Genomic DNA, 18,995 nt, shown 5'->3' with positions numbered 1-18,995 from the left:
AGACCCCCAGTGGATGCCTGAAACCACAGATAACACTGAGTCCTATAAATACTGTTCTTTTTTTTCCCTACAAATACATACCTATGCTAAAGTTTAGTTTATAAATCAGGCAGAGTAAGAGATTAACAACAATAATTATAGAATAATTGTAACAATATAGTGAAACAGAAGGTATGTGACTACGGTCTCTCTCTCTCTCTCAAAAATATTCTTTTATACTGTACTCAACCTTCTTGTGTTGACATGAGATGATAAAGTGACACGTGATGAGCCAGAGTGAAGTGAATGACACAGACGTGGTGAGGTATTGTTAGGTTACTGTTGACCCTGCTGATAGGTCAGAAAGAGGGTCATCTGATTCCAGACCATGGTTGACTCAGACACGGAAGAACTACTGGAAATCAGAATCTCCTGAGGCAGGGTCTGGGCATAAGAAATTGGAAACCTTCCCACATGATTCCGCTGGTACCTCTGGTTGGAAACCCTTGTGGAAGAGCCTCCTGTAAGAATCACTGCCACGTACCCACTAACCCCAACAATTTATTGTCCTTGGCAACAGAAACCTTGCAAACATCTGTAAAGCATTTTGTCTCTCCCAATAATCTAGCCTTGTCCAAATCACATTTTTCATTAATTTAGGATGTGTGTCTGTTTAACACCTGAACTAGATCACTCTAGTGGGAAAATAGCCATTTTGTAGTTCTTGCTGAGAGATCTGTAGTTTTGTCACATGTCCTTTCAGGGGGGAAATGCCTCCTTCCATTCGTTCCATTAGAACAGTGAGGCAAGGTGGTGCGGGGGGGGGGCGGGACAGAGACAGACTCAGGGGAACTCAGAAATCTCATCCTCATTGTCAGAGCTGAGTTGTTTTGCAAATATTCCCTGCATCAACTACTCCCATGGAGGGAAGACAGTAGGATTGGATGCTGCCCCCTAAGCCAGTCCACCCCTTCTTTCTTTCAGGTCTATCTACTTGTAAAAAACTGCTGGGAGGAAGATCCAGAGAAGAGACCAGATTTCAAGAAAATTGAGTCTACACTGGCCAAGATATTTGGGTATTACGGGAACTTTCACATTTCCTTACTAATTTCAGATTTTTCTAATAAGATTTGGCATTCAGTGGCACCTTAGATTGGAATGCCTGTTCTAATGAAAAGTCTCAGGCCACAACACCTGCTCAAAAAAAAAAAGGATGGCGCCTGAGTGGCTCAGTCATTAAGTGTCTCAGGTCATGATTCCAGGGTCCTGGGATTGAGTCCCTGCTTCCCCCTCTCCCACTCCCCCTGCTTGTGTTCCCTCTTTTGCTCTCTCTCTCTCTCTCTGTGTGAAATAAATAATAAAATCTTAAAAAAAAAATACAAGGAGATGGGGACAGACAGACCATTTTCTTATGGAATAATCACTTGAAAAGTTAAATACTCGAGAGCAGCTCTTGCCTGATTAAAAAATAAATTCTGACTGATCATAAATATGTCTGTTAAAAATATAGTTCCCTGGGGCACCTGGGTGGCTCAATTGGTTAGGCATCTGCCTTTGGCTCAGGTCTTTATCCCAGGGGCCTGGGATAAAGCCCTCCCCTCCCCCCAACCTGTCTGGCTCTGTGCTCAGAAATGTGTCTGCTTCTCCCTTTAGCCTCTCCCCCCTACTCGTGTGCTCATGCTCTCTCTCATAAATAAGTAAAATCTTTAAATGTAAATAAGTTCCCTGACCCTTCTGCAGGTAATTGGTATTTAGAAGACCGGCATGAGTCCTATGAATCTGCAAAGCCATTGAATAATTCTTAAGCTCAAGAAGTTTCTTAAGATCTTAAAATCAGCAACTTTGGCCTTTGGTACTTAAGACTTGTGCCCTGAATCAGATTATAATTCAGGATCCAAAACAAAAACAAAAACAAAAAAGCACACAGTTACCCAGTAAGGTTCAATTCTAGATTTTCCATGTTTCAGTTATATACAGTGCAGAGTGAGAAAAATAACTGTGAAGTAAGAGTAGTTCTGATTTCTAGACTAGGATCTAGTAGTAGCTTACTGTGGGACATTGAGCAAAATGCTTACCCTAACTGGATGTCAGTTTTCTTATTAGTAAAACTGTATTTTAATAGGACGATTTCGGCAATTCCTTCCAGCTCTAATTCTCCATAGTTGTCATTAAGTCAATGATTCAGATACTTAATGAGCCGAAAAGCCCAGGTCTGAGATGAGGTCGAGTGAAATCATGGAAGGGTGGTCATTGATTGGTACATCTAATCTTTCATTTGTGTGAAAGGAGCAGAAAATAATAAATGATGTAATTCTTGCCCATTTTTCATTTCTTCACAGACCTTTTACTAAGATCAAATGGGACTGTATGTGTGACAGATGAAATGTAAACTCATGAAGATAAACTGGGCCCCCAGTACTTGGCCTTGAATAGGGTGGTTCTCAAAACTGGCTGCACACCGAGATGGCCTGGGGTGGGTTGGTGGGGGGGGGTTGAGAAACCAGTGCCAGAGTCCTGCCCCAGAGAGTCTGATGTCATTGCTCTGGGGAGCAGGCTGGCATCAGGAGTATTAATAGCTCCTCCAGTGATTAAAATATGCAGTCAAGGTTGAGAAAACTGTTTTAATTGAATCAATTCATCACGAAGGATGGTAATCTATCTTCATCCTTTACACCTGCTCCCTCACCAAACTAGATGCTATACTGGCCTCAAGGAAGGACCCCTGGGGAACTTGTTAAAAAACACCATTTCACAATCCCAAGCTTAGTGGTTTCCAGTCATTTAGGTCTGTGGTAGGACTCAGAAACATCGAATTTTTAACAAACATCCCTCCCCACCCAGGGGATTATGACGGAGGCTATCTTCTCCTTGAGCTTGGAAGTGGTAACTTAGAATTGTTGCTGTAATAGTCAGTGGTAGGGTTTATTCAGCCCATTCAATGGCACCATTTATGTTATAAACATTATCTCGATCCTGAACAATGCTGCGGGCGCTCAATGTACATCCTGACAAGCCCTGCACCGAGACCCACCGGGCGTTGCCAAAAGCTGGCGTCTGGTCTTTCTCCTTGGCCTAACAAATCATTCGAGTTGGGTTTTTCGCTGTGGGAGCCCGGCTCTCTGTTCTAAGGAGGTAATAGAAGGCTCAGAGTTGTTGTTGTTGTTGTTGTTTTTGTTTCTAAATATTTTATTTATTTACTTGACAGAAGGAGAGAGGAAGTGAGGGAGAGAGCGCATAAGCAGGAGGAACAGCAGAAGGAGAGAGAGAAGCAGCAGGCTTCCGGTGAGGCAGGGAGCCCAATGCAGGGCTCCATGCAAGGACCCCAGTATCACACCCCAAGCTGAGGCAGGTGCTTAACTGACTGAGCCATCCAGGCACCCCTCGGCTTTGCTTTTCTTGATCCTTCTCTTATCGTTGCATTTACCACTGCTAGAACCTTCAAAAAAAAAAAAAAATGTTCTCCCTGTACTGTAAATTATTAAAATTTCAGAAAACAGGTATAAGCAAACAAGAAAGAAGAAACATCACCCATTTGTCAGTAGATGACCACTGGTTTTCAGAAGTTAAAAACAATCATTTTTGCCATTTTATCAACTTTTTTCCTTAATATGTTTGTTATTATAAAGAATGCTCCAGCTTCTCTTGTAGTTACTTCTCAGCACATTCCTGTTGCTTCCTTTGGATAGTTCCTAGAAGTAGCACTGGTGGACTGATCAGTGTGTGTCCTTTTTAAGTTCATGACACATTTTGCCAGGCCGTCCCTCCAGAAAGGTCATAGTGTATGTTTTACCTCCTTACCTCCATTGATTACCATTGTTCTAACATTTGGTTTTCTTTAAAAAAAAAAAAAAAAAAAAAAAAAAAACTTACATCTATTTCTATTTAATTTTTCCAGAGGTTAATTTTGTTAAATGTGTGTTGGCCATTTTTATTTTTTTTCTTTCATTAACTGTCGTATCATATTTTCCCACTTTGTTACTGGATGTTTATGCTCTTTATCTATTACCGTATACAGCCTATTTCACGACCAGAAAAGTGAAAGTTATATGGACACTTTAATCCGACGTCTCCAGCTCTATTCTCGGAATCTGGAACACTTGGTGGAGGAAAGGACCCAGCTGTACAAGGCAGAGAGGGACAGAGCTGACAGACTTAATTTTATGTTGCTCCCAAGGTAAGGCAAGTCCTCCTGCCTGGTAAGTTTCACAGGATTCCGCAGGTCTGCCTTGTTCCCTCCAGCAGAAAGAAAGCATCAGCATCTTTGTCTAGTATTGTTTTTTCCTTTATATGTATATAGGATCATTCCCTTTTCCACAAACCAGACCAAGTTTTAGCAAATTACTGAGCTTAAAAAAAAATACTTTGTTAAAACTTGGTCTGGTTTGTACTCTAAATATCTAGAAGAGGGACACCTGGGTGGCTCAGTTGGTGAGATGTCTGACTTTTGTATTTAACTTGTGTTAATTATTATTTTATTCTGAACCCATGCTTCATTTGGAATACAAACTCTGCGTTACAAAAGGAATGATTTTGAGTCCATGGGAACTGTCTTCTAAATAAAGAGACAGTTTCTCTTTGGCAAACCTGAGTGAAGAAGTAGGAGACACACACATGCTTTGTTCAGTCATCCGTGCCCTAAGGGAGCCTATCGCAGAATCCTTGTGTCCCCAGAGTGCCAAGGAGCAGGCTGGGAGTGGTACCCGGAGCATAGGCTGGAGCCCTTAATATTCCCATCAGAGATGGCAGTTTCTATCAGAGCTTCATAAATGCTAGTTGTATGATGCAGAATTCCTAGCCCGGCCTTTCCTGCTGAGTGGTGACAAAAAACAACATCCAGATAATCTGGCTGCCTTCCCAGGGTGTCATCCTCAGTGGTCTTAACCAATAATGATACTCAAAGGATTCGTAACAGCTGGCTCGCCACCTCAGACTTTTAATCTTACTCCTGGTGTAATGTGCCACTTCGACTACTAGATGGTAGATGTTTTATTTGTTTTAATTATTGAGTACAGTTGACAGACATTGTTCTATTAGTTTCAGGTGTACAACATAGTAATTTGATGATTCTATACATTTCTCAGTGCTCACTGCAGTGAGTTTAATTACCGTCTGTCACCATATAACAGTATTATCACAGTACTAACTGTATTCCCTGTGTTCTACTTTTCATCTCCGTGGGTAGATGTTTTCATTGGATTGTCAAAGGTTATATAACACGTTTCTCATCAACACCTGCAATACGCTGTGCCTCCAGTGCAAGTCACTTGTAAAAAATGTACATGTAAAAAGCATGTATATTTGTACAAGAAAACTAAAACATACACCAACAGTAACTATAAGAATCAAAAAGAAATATTTATGGCAAAATTGCAAATAAACAAAGACAGGATGTAGGAACCAGATACTACTTAAACACTTATTTAACTTATTTAAACAGTGCCCCTTGGCTTTTGAGATGGTAAAATAGAAGTTTTTTCTTCTTGTGGGGGGGCCTCTCCAAGACATCCACTGTGTTCGCTAATCTGCTTACATCAGCAACAGCCTGTTACCAAAGCTCGCCAGGTTGAGTCACTGCTCTTCCATTTATCCCCCAACATTAGTTTCTCTCTCTGGGTAATGTGCCAGTTTCCAAGCCATATGACTTTTCAGATATAAGCAGTAATAGGAAGGGTAAAGAAGGTGAAATATCCAATTTTATCATAACGTTTATGTAGCCTTCAAAAAATTTGTACCCTTATACTGGGCAGGTCAAGAACCACCACCCCAGAAGTGCCCTGAGAATCAAACCAACCACATCACAGGGATGTTTCTCAAAGGTCCCAGGCTTTATCATTGCACCAATTGAAAAGACTTCCCTCGATGCTTTGGAGGTTCTCACCACGAGTATTACATGTCCTTGTAGTTAATGAACTGTTTTCTGGGAGAATGGCAGACATGCCTCCTTCAATACAATCAGCATACCTCCAGATCTTCCTTGTCTCCATGAATACCCAAGGTCTGGGTTGTGGAGGAGATGCCCTGCAGTAAAAAGACCGAAAGGCGGGATGTTACTGAATACTGGCTCTGCCCTTAGTGGCTGTGAGGCCTTGTGAGCGTCATACTTTATTTTTAAGCCTCAGTGATCTCAGTGACCATGGCACCTCCCAGCAGCCATGTTCTGATTCTAGTGGTTCCATACTTGGATCCTTTACAGAGAGATCCTAAGGGCAGACAGGGAGCAGCAAGCCTCATGTTGGCCCCACCCATTTTCTCAATGAAAGGACAACTTGGCATGTCAAAAAAGTATGGTGTGGAATTCCTTCTTTGTGGTTCTCTCTGAATTCTGAGTCTGATATACTACTCCTTTGATTTCTGCAACAAAGATATTCTAAGTTGTTTTTATCTGACCTCTGCAGTTTTACCATAATTTTAACTTGTTGACATGGTAACTGACTTTGCTTTTTAAAGGACCCAAATCTAGCTCAAAAAATATATCAAATAAGTTCTTGCTCAGAATATATCAAAGTTAATTTTTAAATGCATTGTTCCTTTATGGTGATATTAAACAGTACCATGTAAAATATGCCTGGGAGGCAAAACTTGGCTCTAATGAAAAAAGTCAGGTCTGGGGTGCCTGGGTGGCTCAGGCCATGATCCCAGAGTCTCGGGATCAAGCCCCGCATCGGGATCCCAGCTCCATGGGGAGTCTGCTTCTCCCTCTGAACTTCCACCCTCTCATGCTCTGTCTCACTCACTCTCTCAAATAAATAAAATCTTTTTAAAAATTTTTAAAGAAAAAAGTCAGGTCTGACAGCTGCAGTAATTCAAACTCTTACATTAATGACACACTCTCCTCAGCTTCTCAATGTAGAGCTACATCTAGAAGAAGCTGACTGTCAATAGAGTGGCAAAAAGTGGGCAAGTGTGTATACATATGAGGGTTATATCTGTGCTAGAGTTATATTAACATGCTTATTAGAGTTAATAATCAAGTACCAAGTTGATGCTAAACCTGCATATATTCCTCTGAGTTCAAATGCGCGTATCATATGTGTGTGTAAGTAATATATTGCCACAGTCAGTATGTGCAACCAGTCTTTGCTTCCTGGTCACCCCCACCCCAATTCTAGAATTCCTTGTGGGTTGTTACTACTGTCTCAAAGATTTATGTAAGATTAAAAAAAAAATTACTGAAGTCGAAGTCATTTTTTCCCCTTTCTCATCTAGGCTAGTGGTAAAGTCTCTGAAGGAGAAGGGAATTGTGGAGCCTGAATTGTATGAGGAAGTGACAATCTACTTCAGTGACATTGTAGGCTTCACCACCATCTGCAAATACAGCACACCCATGGAAGTGGTGGACATGCTCAATGACATCTACAAGAGTTTTGACCACATTCTTGATCACCATGATGTGTACAAGGTAACCACTTCACCTAACAGGCTGAAATGGTTGTACTACCCCTGGCCAACAGCCAAAGTTGGTTGGTTCCTATTATTATTCAGATCTTGTCCTAATTTAAGATTTCATGAATTCATGGTTGAATCTGAAGCTAAAGATGCATGGAAGTAAAAAAGAGTTACAAGGGTCAGAAGTCAAAATGCCCTTGTGATTTTAAGAAGCAGTTTGAAAGAAACAACATAAAGTTCATCAGGAATGAACTTTGGGTACTAAACAGAGAGAAGATGGCATTCTCCCAAATCATCTTTTTAAAAAAAATGGACAGTGTGTAGACTGATTGCCAAGGAAGCAGAGAAGACACTGGAGTTATAAAGTAGAATAGGAATCTGTTGTTGAAATAGCAAGCAGCATTCATAGAAGACTAAAGAAGAACAGGGAGAACGTTCTGTAAGTTCAGTACTCTGACTAGAGTGCAGACACATTTTCAGCTCATAATGTCTGAGAAGAGTAAAGGAGAATTGAATTCCCACGTTTTCATGTTGGAAAAGGAGCAGAGCTTGTGGAACAAGTAACTTAGCGCTATTCATTCAAATCCCAACTGGCCCTACCCGTGTGACCTCATAAAATACATTGAACCTTGTCAAGTTTCAGCTTCCCTATCTGTAGAATGGGATGATCATAACACCTAACTCAGTGGGTTATTGTGAAAGCTATTGAGATAAACAATATGCCTGAAATACTATAAGCTCAAGTAAAGTTTAGAGGTCACTCATGTAACAGTCTGTCATAATGCCTATTACCCACAGAGAAGATGTCCCTTTTAGGGTTTGTCTTAGCACTGTCTTCGCCCTATGTAGGTCAGAAAGGCATATGAACAATAGTTCTTGTTGGATAGGAAATGGTTATGCGTTTTAGAGATGGTTGGCAGAGAGAAGTTGACTACCAACAAACATGAACTATATGATTATGAAAATAAACTTAAACGAGAGGTCATTTATCAAAGAACGTTTATAGGATACTGTTGATACAAATTTACTTACCATGAAAGGGCTTGAAATCGCTATACTGTAAGAACATACATTACAGGGGCGCCTGGGTGGTTCAGTGGATTAAGCCTCTGCCTTTAGCTCGGGTCATGATCTCAGGATCCTGAGATTGAGCCCCACATTGGGCTCTCTGCTCAGCAGGGAGCCTGATTCTGCTCTCTCTCTCTCTGCCTGCCTCTCTGCCTACTTGTGATCTCTGTCAAATGAATAAATAAAATGTTTAAAATAAATAAATAAATAATTAATTAAAAAAGAGAGAGAGAATGTACATTACATCTTGAAGGAGCCTACAATTATTCAAATAGGACATGAGAAAAAATGTTCAGTGTTAAAGGTGACTTTTCTGGTACTTACAAATGTTCCTGAAATTATATACAACCATTCAGACTATGTAAACATTATAAAAGTGTCACCACATCTAGATGGTTTATATTATTATGAAGTACTCTCATAGGTCAAAATATTTTATAGCTGCTTTACCATTCATTTAACTAGACTATAAAACCATAAAGAAATTAGCAGAGACCTGCTCTTGGGCTAGTCCCCAGAAAAGTAGTATGGGGCTGTGCTCACACTGAGTTCTCAAAAGCTTTTGTTTTGATGTGCCATCAACTGCTTGTTTTTTATTTCTTCTGCCTTTCGAAGGGGTAGGACCACTAACGAGCAACTATTTCCACAGGTGGAAACCATTGGCGATGCCTACATGGTGGCCAGTGGTTTACCCAAGAGGAATGGCAACCGGCATGCAATCGACATTGCCAAGATGGCCTTGGACATCCTCAGCTTCATGGGGACCTTCCAGCTGGAGCATCTTCCCGGCCTCCCCATATGGATTCGCATTGGAGTTCACTCTGGTACGGAGTTAAACAGGGTACCAAATGGGAATCATATGAACCTCTGTGAACCAACTAAATCAGAAAGGATAAAGGGTCTCCAGATGTGATCGATTTTCCCATGCAGTTTCCTCTTGAATCTGCCTGCCAAATATGACATCCCATTACACATCCTGACATAATTCGAACCTCCTTCCAGAGTTCTAGGGAACAACACATTCTGTAGCAACCTTTGGCTCCTGGAATGATAAACACCAACCACAGACTAAAATGACAGCCTCCAGACTTCCTCCTACTTAAGTCCCTATATTTACTATTTAATTTATTTCCTCTCCCCTCCTTCCCTCTCCCCTGCCCCCAACGTCTGTTATTGTTATTGTTTTGTTTTGTTTTCCCCATTACACTAATATAGTATCTTTCACGGATTGGATTATCTACAAGGAAAAAAAAAGGGGGGTAAAATTCCTACAATGAAAGGGCATTTATGTCCTCCCTACCCCCATCTATGGTACAGAAAATACACGGATCACTTCAAAGGCCATGAAAGATACTGACCCTAGAACGTAGAGATTTGAGAAAATGAGCTACAAACGTTATAGAAAAATGAAGTTGGAAAGGAACTCGGAAGTCATCTAGAGTAATCCTTTATAAGGCACAACTTATTTTTAGAGGTTCCAAGACAAGTAATACTTATCTTTGGAATAATCCCAGGATTCCCTGAAAACTCACTGTTTCCAAAGTCAACTCACTCCATTACTAATGATAATTATTAGACAGCCTTTCCTTGTGTTAAATTAAATCACATCTCCCTACACTATCCTGTCATTGCTTTTTTTCTGCCTTCCATGGCTCACAGAAGACTCAAAATACAGAAAACCCAAGATCACTCCAGGCTGTGTGGCAAGGACCAGACAACTGCATTGCAAAAGTCATTCTCTGTCTACAATGCCTGGCAGAGAGCCTGGCAGTAAACACTTACTGATTTGATAATGATCCAGGAGATTCTCAAAGTAAAAGTAAATAGAAGTTAAAAATTTCTGCCACAATCATGTCCACAGCTATATATCAGAGATGTCTCCATATATACATGAGGGGACTTCTTGGTCATTTCCCCAGCCAGCAAAAGCAGGCTGTCCCTTTTCTGACCTATCACAGATTGCCAGGCCTGGATGGAGGGCCAGCAGCTCAGTGACTGAGCCGAGTCATGGAGGACGGAGCTCTGGGTTCTGGCCCCATTTCTTTCCCACTGTGACCAACGCAACCGTGAGGCGACTACCAGGGCCTCAGTTTCACCACATTGAGCTGGAGTGAGCAGAGATATTAGGCACACATACCTGGAGGGGGTTAGCCCTCAGAAATTAAGAGGTGGCAGTTAAATATTGATAGTTGAAGGCAAGACTTCTGCAGGAATCTTCTGCCACCTGGCCCTTCCCGGCTTCACTCCCATGTTAGAGTAAAGAGACAGCGTAATTGGACCTAGCGGACCTCAGGCATAGATCAGAGATTTGAATTAGTCGCTGCCTCTCCTGCCCCTTCCCTTCCATAGGCTTCCGTTGCTTTTGTTTCTCGTTGCTCTTGTTCGGTTGTTTTGTGTTGTTTTGCATTGAACCTAACAAAGGGCTCGACACTCAAAGGAAGATCCGGTATTTTGATTTTTTTTTTTCAATGTTCATAATCACAGAGAATCTATAGGATAAACCTACAAAGAAACTCATGTAGGTCAAAACCCAATAAGCCAACTAGAAAATCAAGTTCCCTTTATCCAAAACCGGTTTTGCAATTTCTGAGTTACTCTTTAACGTCTAAAATCTGTCACTCCTCACATTAGGTCACTCCACACAAATACTTGGGTAACTACCCTTCTTCCATACCCAGTATGCTGCTCGGCCCGGTCTCGCCTTGGTTTCTGGGTTCTTGTAAGAAAGCCCTTATGCCGCAGGCTCTGCAATCCGTCTGCATTCACACCGTGGTGCATGAAGTGCCCGGGGACAATAATGCAAGTCCTCGTCTTCTGGGTCTCCCATCATTGTGTCGCCAGTCTGAGAATGCTAGTCTGAGTAAATTAAACAAAATGTGGCCCCTGAGCCTTTGAGTGAAGCATGGTCTCCAGCCGTTAAGAGCTCAGAGCTGTGTGGCCTGGCACAGTAGGCCAGCCGCGGGAGAGTTTTCATCCTCCCCGAGAACCTCCTATTAAACATATTACGAAGGACTTCCCACCTTAGCAGCCTGGAGCTCTGGATGCCTTCCTATTTTGTGCAAATGTAGTTTTCTGTGCTGTCTGTAGCAAAATATCTTCTAGAAGCTTGTCTTGCTGTAACAATGCTTTCCTCATTGAATATATCCATTTAACAAAAGTCACAGCTCACTTTTCACACCCCATAGAATGAAGGATTCAGCACTGTGACGCTGAGAAAAGGCTTCCCCACCTTAACTCCACACCATGATTGCTTCTGCCGCCACTTCCTGCTTTCTGTGCATTTCAGGGCCCTGCGCCGCTGGAGTCGTGGGGATCAAGATGCCTCGTTATTGCCTATTTGGAGACACCGTCAACACAGCCTCGAGGATGGAATCCACGGGCCTCCGTAAGAAAGGAGATCACTTTTCGTAGAGGAGGATTGTGTCTTGCAGGAGAGGGGAACTATAACATAAAATGCACAATAAGGAGCTACAAAGAACTAGTGAGATGAAGAGTCACCTTCCACATGGACTAGACATGGGCCTCAGTCAGTCCAGTTCCTGCAACATTTGCTTTCGTTGTTGCCACTGCCTGAGAATTTCTGTGTTCTTCCTTTTTAGCTCATTAGTAGACTATTTCTGTTCGTTTTGGTTCATTTGCAATGCATTCAGGCATGCTCTACCTGGAATAGTCATGATATTTAGCATAAATCCATGTAAGTTAAAAAAAAATTCAGTGGACTAGATATGGAGCTTACACTGGCTTGCTTTCCTATTCCTCTTTTGTTTTCCTGAGAATTGGCTTTAGTAAAGGAAAATATAAGTATTTATTATATGCAGAAGCCTTTATTGCATTCACCTGACAGAGTGGAGGCACCATGAGCTCCATGTAGTAGATGCTCAATAAATTTTTTTAAAAAAGATTTTATTTATTTAACAGAGATCACAAGCAGGCAGAGAGGCAGGCAGACAGAGAGGGGAAAATGGGAAAGGAGCCCGATGTGGAGCTCGATCCCAGGACTCTGGGATCATGACCTGAGCGGAAGGCAGAGGCTTAACCCACTGAGCCACCCAGGCGCCCCAATGCTCAATAAATATTGGAGACCATGATAGTAACAGAGATCTAGATAAGAGAGAAAGCAAGCTTTGGTAGGCGGGGCTAACAAAAACACAGGTGCGAGAGTGGTATCTTGGCAGTCTACTGACAAGCTCTTACTGGTTTGTACAGGAAAGTCATGGTATAAAGGAAAGGACAGATTTGGGTTACCATTATAACTGTACAGATCACTCTCTGTATAAGCCGGGGGTGGGGGAGTAGTTACTCATCTTTCTAGGCATCAGAAGGTAGAAGGAATAAATAGAGGATGGGATACCAGTCTTGCTGGAAGGGTCTCCGGAAGGAGTTGGCATGATGTATTTTAAGCATTTAGTAATCCTCAGATACATGGCAGGCGTGTAATATAGGACCGCCATTATCCTTACTATTGTCATTGTTTGCGGCCCGCACGGTGGGAACGGCGGTATACCGATGGTGGGCCATGAATGTCAGTGACTCCACCAACCGCTTGTCAGAAGGATGGCAGTACCTCAAAAGAGTAACACCTAAAAAAGTCATGACCCTGTCACTCTCTCCTGAATCTCCATCTTGCTGCCAACACTTAAGCTGCTAATTAGAACTTTCACAACAGGGACCCAAAACCAAATTGCAGCTGTCAAGCTCAGCACCACAAACTAAATCCAAACCAAGACTCAGGAGGCACCCCTCTGAGCAGGAGGGAGAATCTTTCGAGCATGACCTGCGGGAGCCTCTTCACTCAGGACCCCAAAAAGCAATGCCAGGTCCTCTTTCATCCCATGTGTGATAGTATTTGTCTCACAGGTCATATTTTTAAGGGCCCTTTCACCAAAATATCTCAGCTGTCAAGAACTCCTGTAACACCTGTCCTGAATCAAGTGGAAACAAATGTGTTCCTAGAATAGACTTCAAAATGGAGATTTTCATTGACTGTTTTGCATTTCCAGCCTTGAGAATTCATGTGAGCGGCTCCACAATAGCCATCCTGAAGAGAACCGAATGCCAGTTCCTGTACGAAGTGAGAGGGGAAACATACTTAAAGGTAAGGGGTCCACAGGGAGGGGACCCAGAAAAAGCACTCACTTGTGGGTCCCCTCCTTGGAGACGGGACATCCCATGGTCAATAATGTCAAGGAGCAAAAAGATGAAGAATCCTTTTCTGCACTCCCTGTGGTGATCGCCCATTACCCCCTGTAGGAGAAGCCACCCCCAGAAGAATGCAAACTCAGAGCTTTTTTCATATTTTGAACTAACACTGATATGTTATAAAATGCTACCACCATTTCTTTCACATACCTCCAAGTTTTGCTTCCATGTCTTCCCGCAAAGCCGAGAGCTAAGGTCTGGGATGGAACTTATTTATTTATTTACTTATTTAAGATTTATTTATTTATTTGAGAGAGAGAGAGCCCGGGGAGGAGGGTGAGGAGCAGAAGGAGAGGGAGAGAGAAACTCAAGCAGACTCTGCATTGAGCACGAGCCCAACCACCTGAGATCATGACCTGAGGTGAAACCAAGAGTCGGACGCTCAACCCGCTGCACCGCTTAGGTGCCTGGGGACTTATTTAACTTAAGCCAAAGCTCCCATGCCTCCCTCACTTCCTTATTATCACTGCTGCTTCTCTCTAAAACCACCTCTCCAGGGGTTGCTTTACCATTCAGAAGCTTTGGACCTGTGATTGCCACCTGCAGCCCCACGCTTGCTGAGAAAGACCCTCTGTGGGTGTAGATCAGGAAACTAGATTTTTAGTGAGTATTCGAGGTGATCAGGAAGCATGCCAAGGATGGAGAATCACAGTCTCTCTTCCCCAGGCTGTTGATCTCCAAGTTTCTCCAGTTGGCTCTTGGGCTGCTTTTCAAAGGTCGTTCGAGTCCTTTCACAAATGGTCTGAAGCCAACTACTGATCGGAAGATGATCTGTCTCCAGAAGCCACAGTGCTTCTGGCCTTTACAATGTGACCACAACTTGGAAAAGCCTCCTTTCGTGTAGACGTGCCCTCATATCACACTCACTATCAGTACACTTCTGCACAGAGCATTCCCCCCAGCATAAGAGTGGTGTGTGGATGACTGCAGTCCAAACCCAGCCAGCCAACTACCGGTTTTAAAGGGCACCCGAGTGGCTCAATCAGTTGAGTGTCTGACTCTTGGTTTAGGCTTAGGTCATGATCTCAGAGTCGTGAGATCAATTCCCCCATCAGATTCCACGCTATAGTCTGCTTGGGATTCTTTCTCTCCCTCTCCCTACCGTGCATGCACTCTCATTCTCTCTCAAACAAATAAACCTTTAAAGAAGAGTGATTTTTTTAAATATATAGCCTTCCCATCTCCTTTTCAAATACAAGCTTTAGCGAAAACAGGATTTCCAATACATTTCCATTCATTTTATAGTCTCCAGATGGGTCCAGCAAATGTCACTTAATAAACATGTCTTAGGATGAACACGTGTTTGTAATTTACATGCTTAAGGTGGGGAAATTGGCAGAAGGTTTGTCATGAAATCTTGTGGCAAAAAGGGCTCAAAGAAAAAGTGGGTGATGAAAACCAATTGGATGTCTTAGTGAAGCAGGATTGGACACAAATTTTCTTCTTTTTTCATTTAGAGTTCTTTTGATGTTGCTATAACGACACTTTGAAATATTTTTGGGGGAAAAAAGAAAACTGTATTTTGAAAAAAAAATACATCTGGGGAACGAGAGATGTATTTTTAAAAAGACACTTGGAAAGAAAGATGTGTCTGGAGGGAATGCAAATCTCATCAGAACATGGGTTCTGGGGGCACCTGGGTGGCTCAGTGGGTTAAGCCTCTGCCTTCGGCTCAGGTCATGATCCCAGGGTCCTGGGATCGAGCCCCACATCGGGCTCTCTGCTCAGCAGGGAATCTGCTTCCTTCCTCCTCTCTCTGCCTGCCTCTCTGCCTACTTGTGATCTCTGTCTGTCAAATAAATAAATAAAATCTTTAAAAAAAAAAAAAAAAAAAGAACGGTTCCGCTGAAGTGTGGACACTCATGAGAAACAGGGAAGTGAGGGGTCTCTTGGAAATGGATGTTTGTCAGCGCTGTGGGCTAGAACAGACCTATCTCACTGACCTCCATGGCGCCCACCTTTCTTGTCTCCCCAGGGAAGAGGAACTGAGACTACCTACTGGCTGACGGGGGTGAAGGGCCAGGAGTACAACCTGCCGACCCCTCCTACTGTGTAAGCTGCTGGGTGTGGCAGGGCGGGACAGGGCAGTGGAAGTCTTGGCTTTATTATCCCTGCTGTGTACAGCCATAACTGGTGGCAAGTGCTCCGCCAGTGGCAATGATACATCAAATACACGGCCAGGGATTACTTACATGAGAAGTCTAGAAACCTCCCTTCTCTGGCTGCCAGAAGTTGGGTGTTCCAGGCACGCTCAGAATGGAGGAGAGCGGACGGCTCACCTCCCGCAGATCTGGTTCAGACCAGAGGAGGGCGTTCTGGTGGCCAAGAGGCACTCTGCAACTGGACCCCTGCCGGCAGCTTTCTGCTAGGCTGCCTGATGGAAACAGGACCTTCCCTCCCCTGCCTCCCCGCCAGGCCTGTGGTTCTGGGTGATTACATGGACGCTGTGTTCTCCCACAGATGAGGAAGGGCAAGTTTCAGGTCTAACGAACAGGTTTCAGTTCTCTTCATGGTGACCAGGAGGGTCACCCCATTGCGCATTTGGTTGTTGCAATCAGTCCCATGACTGTTGGGGTGGCTCTTGATATGGTCGAGAGACCCTGGCTTGCAGATTCTCAGATGCTGGACCCAGATATGGCAAGCCTCTAGGGAAGCCGAAACAAGCCAGATCTTCCCCGGGCCACAGGGGAGCTGGCCCCTTATTGGAGCCCCCAGGTCCGCTCCAAACTCTTAAAACCCTCCATCCCTTCAGAGGCCTCCCCAGACAAGATCCACACCCCAGAATGTGTGGGACCAAGTCCTCAGGGTTGGGTTGCAGGGCCCCACCGCTATTGTCCTGGCGTTGTTTGCCCTCCCTGCAGTGGCACGTGGAAACGTAACCGCTCTTCCAAAGCCGAGCAGCGTGTCATTCCACTTTGAAATTGAAATAGAATTTTAATTTTTTCAGTGTTCTAAGATTCATTGTTTATTCACCACACCCAGTGCTCCCTGCAATACGTGCCCTCCTTAGTACCCATCACCAGGCTCACCTAAGGTGAAATAGAATTTTCTGTTTGAAATGTATCCTGCTTTTTCCACAAATGCACAGAGCAGGGATGACAGCTCTTATAAGCCCATCAAAAGCAAGGCTCTTTCTCTATTCTCTGGGCTTCCCGTGGTTAGTGCGGACTAAGCACTCAAATAAGTATTTGGTAAACGGAACTGATTGTTCTGGAAGGACGAAATAGTCTGTATGAATTGCTGAGAAGTTCCGTTTTCCCTCCCCACTCTCTTCCCAGGGAGAATCAGCAGCGCTTGCAAGCCGAATTTTCCGACATGCTCGCGAACTCTTTACAGAAAAGGCAGGCGGCGGGGATAAGAAGCCGAAAACCCACACGGGTGGCCAGCTACAAACGGGGCACTCTGGAGTACTTGCAGCTGAACACGACCGACAAGGAGAGCAACCAAGCGAATTAAGCACAGCTGCACTAAGGCGGTGGCCTCAAGTGTCCCAGAGACCTCCAAGCAGCGGCAGACTGTGATGCGCTTGGCTTGGCCTTGGCTGCCAGGGCGGGAACACAGACTGGCTTCTGTGAATCAGATGTACACACGCGGTGCAAAAATTACCTTTTACTCTGAAGTCTGATCTCAACAGTGGCTCTGGGGAGCTGCCCCCTGGGAAAGAAGAATAGATGGACTGTCTCTAAACTGAAGAGATTGTGTTCTTACTCCCATTTGTTTGGTTTTGGTTTTGTTTGGTTTACTGGCTGGCTCTTTTTCCTTCTGTATTCATGAGCGTTTTTAAATTGTCACGATTATATTTTAAATACCCTATCTCCATTAAATTATATTTAACTCATAATTTTTGCAGAAAATATGCTCTATGGTAGGCAAGAATAAAAGTTAAAAAGGTACCGAGTCTGTGTGTGTTTCCAGCAACCCAGCCATTTTCCATCTTCGCCGGCCACCATCTTGTGCTCACTGGACAATGGATGACAGCCCCCAGCACGGAGGCGAGGCAAAGCTAGCAGTGTCGTTCAGGGCTAAGAAACTGGATGTTCAGTATCGCCCGCTACACACAAGAAGATTTTATGTCTAGCCTTCTATTATGGGAGGCAGGGCCTACATCTGTCTCCAATCTAACATAAAGGTCAAATCTTATTTACTAGAAAAGACAAATACTTGAAACTCTGCAAATATCCCCTTCCTGCCATCCAGCGGCCATCTTCTGCCCCCCCTTCTTATGGCATCCCAGCATGACTCATTTGCTTGAAATCTCAGGGGGAATGGCAAAGGGCAGCTGGTGTGAAGTAGATTAGAATCAGAAAGGCAAGAATGTAACACTTCTGTGGCTCATGTAACACTTCTGTCGCTTATCTGAAGGAAACTGTTTTGACCACATAACTCTTGCCCCGCCTCTACCACAAAAACCACACCAGAGATCAGGAAACAGGCAATATTTTCTCCTTCACCTGGAAAAGGGTAAAATCAAAAATAATAAATTATCTCCTGATGTATAGGGTTAGCCCTTCATATGCGGCAAGAGTCCTTACCTGGAAACTGGAAGTTTGTGATTTCTGCCTTGGCGTCTCTGCAGTGGCTTCACAATTCCAAAGAAATAGGCTTATAAAGCAAGAATTGTTTGCATACGTGCAAGATAGCTCAGAAAGTTTGTGACCCAAGAATTCTATGTGAAAAAAGTACAAGGGGAAGTACTGGGTAGAAACAAGAACTAAATTTAAGAGGAATACAGGAAATCCTAGAATCAATTTTTTATACCTTTGATATATACTCCTCTTGAGACATGCAAGATCTGACTTAAAAATATTGAAGTAGGGGCACCTGGGTGGCTCAGTGGGTTAAAGCCTCTACCTTCGGCTCAAGTCTTGATCCCAGAGTCCTGGGATCGAGCCCCACATTGGGCTTTCTGCTCAGCAGGGAGCCTGCTTCCCTCTCTCTCTGCCTGCCTCTCTGCCTACTTGTGATCTCTGTCTGTCAAATAAATAAATAAAATCTTCAAAAAATATATTGAAGTAATAATACAACTAAATTAATAGCTATGTGTTTTTTCCTGTTTAGTACCAAATATCCAGTATCAAGAAAGGAATTACGATTTAAATGAAAAAGGCAATTTTACCTTATTTTCCTTTTTTATAATCCCCTAGAAAACAGTGAACATAACAAATTATAGAGGAGACAACTAAAGAAACAAATACTCAAGATTTTAAACTTCAATTTCAATTAAATATGAGTGATTTTTAAATATATAAAATATAGATGCAGGGCGCCTGGGTGACTCAGTGGGTTAAGCCTCTGCCTTTGGCTCAGGTCATGATCCCAGGGTCCTGGGATCGAGCCCCGCATGGGGCTCTCTGCTCATCAGG

The 18,995-nt window shown here is 43.3% G+C and overlaps 1 protein-coding gene across 2 annotated transcripts in view; it reads left to right on the top strand.

Moving 5' to 3' along the window:
- The window catches only part of LOC111142267 (guanylate cyclase 2C), a 79,728-nt gene extending 62,211 nt beyond the window's left edge, over positions 1 to 17,517 (top strand). For both annotated transcript variants that reach the window (XM_022495319.1, XM_022495320.1), the window contains 8 exons: positions 964 to 1,055; positions 3,995 to 4,153; positions 7,186 to 7,378; positions 9,083 to 9,257; positions 11,720 to 11,818; positions 13,434 to 13,528; positions 15,608 to 15,684; positions 16,911 to 17,517. In XM_022495319.1, coding sequence (XP_022351027.1) covers positions 964 to 1,055; positions 3,995 to 4,153; positions 7,186 to 7,378; positions 9,083 to 9,257; positions 11,720 to 11,818; positions 13,434 to 13,528; positions 15,608 to 15,684; positions 16,911 to 17,088 — 1,068 coding nt within the window. In that variant the 3' untranslated portion in view covers positions 17,089 to 17,517. The remainder of the gene's footprint in view (positions 1 to 963; positions 1,056 to 3,994; positions 4,154 to 7,185; positions 7,379 to 9,082; positions 9,258 to 11,719; positions 11,819 to 13,433; positions 13,529 to 15,607; positions 15,685 to 16,910) is intronic.
- The last annotated feature ends 1,478 nt before the right edge of the window (positions 17,518 to 18,995 follow it).

This window comes from Enhydra lutris, unplaced genomic scaffold, assembly GCF_002288905.1.
Source record: "Enhydra lutris kenyoni isolate GAN:26980312 unplaced genomic scaffold, ASM228890v2 scaffoldscaffold7, whole genome shotgun sequence".
NCBI lineage: Eukaryota > Metazoa > Chordata > Mammalia > Carnivora > Mustelidae > Enhydra > Enhydra lutris.
This window is presented reverse-complemented; position numbering and strand designations above follow the sequence as displayed.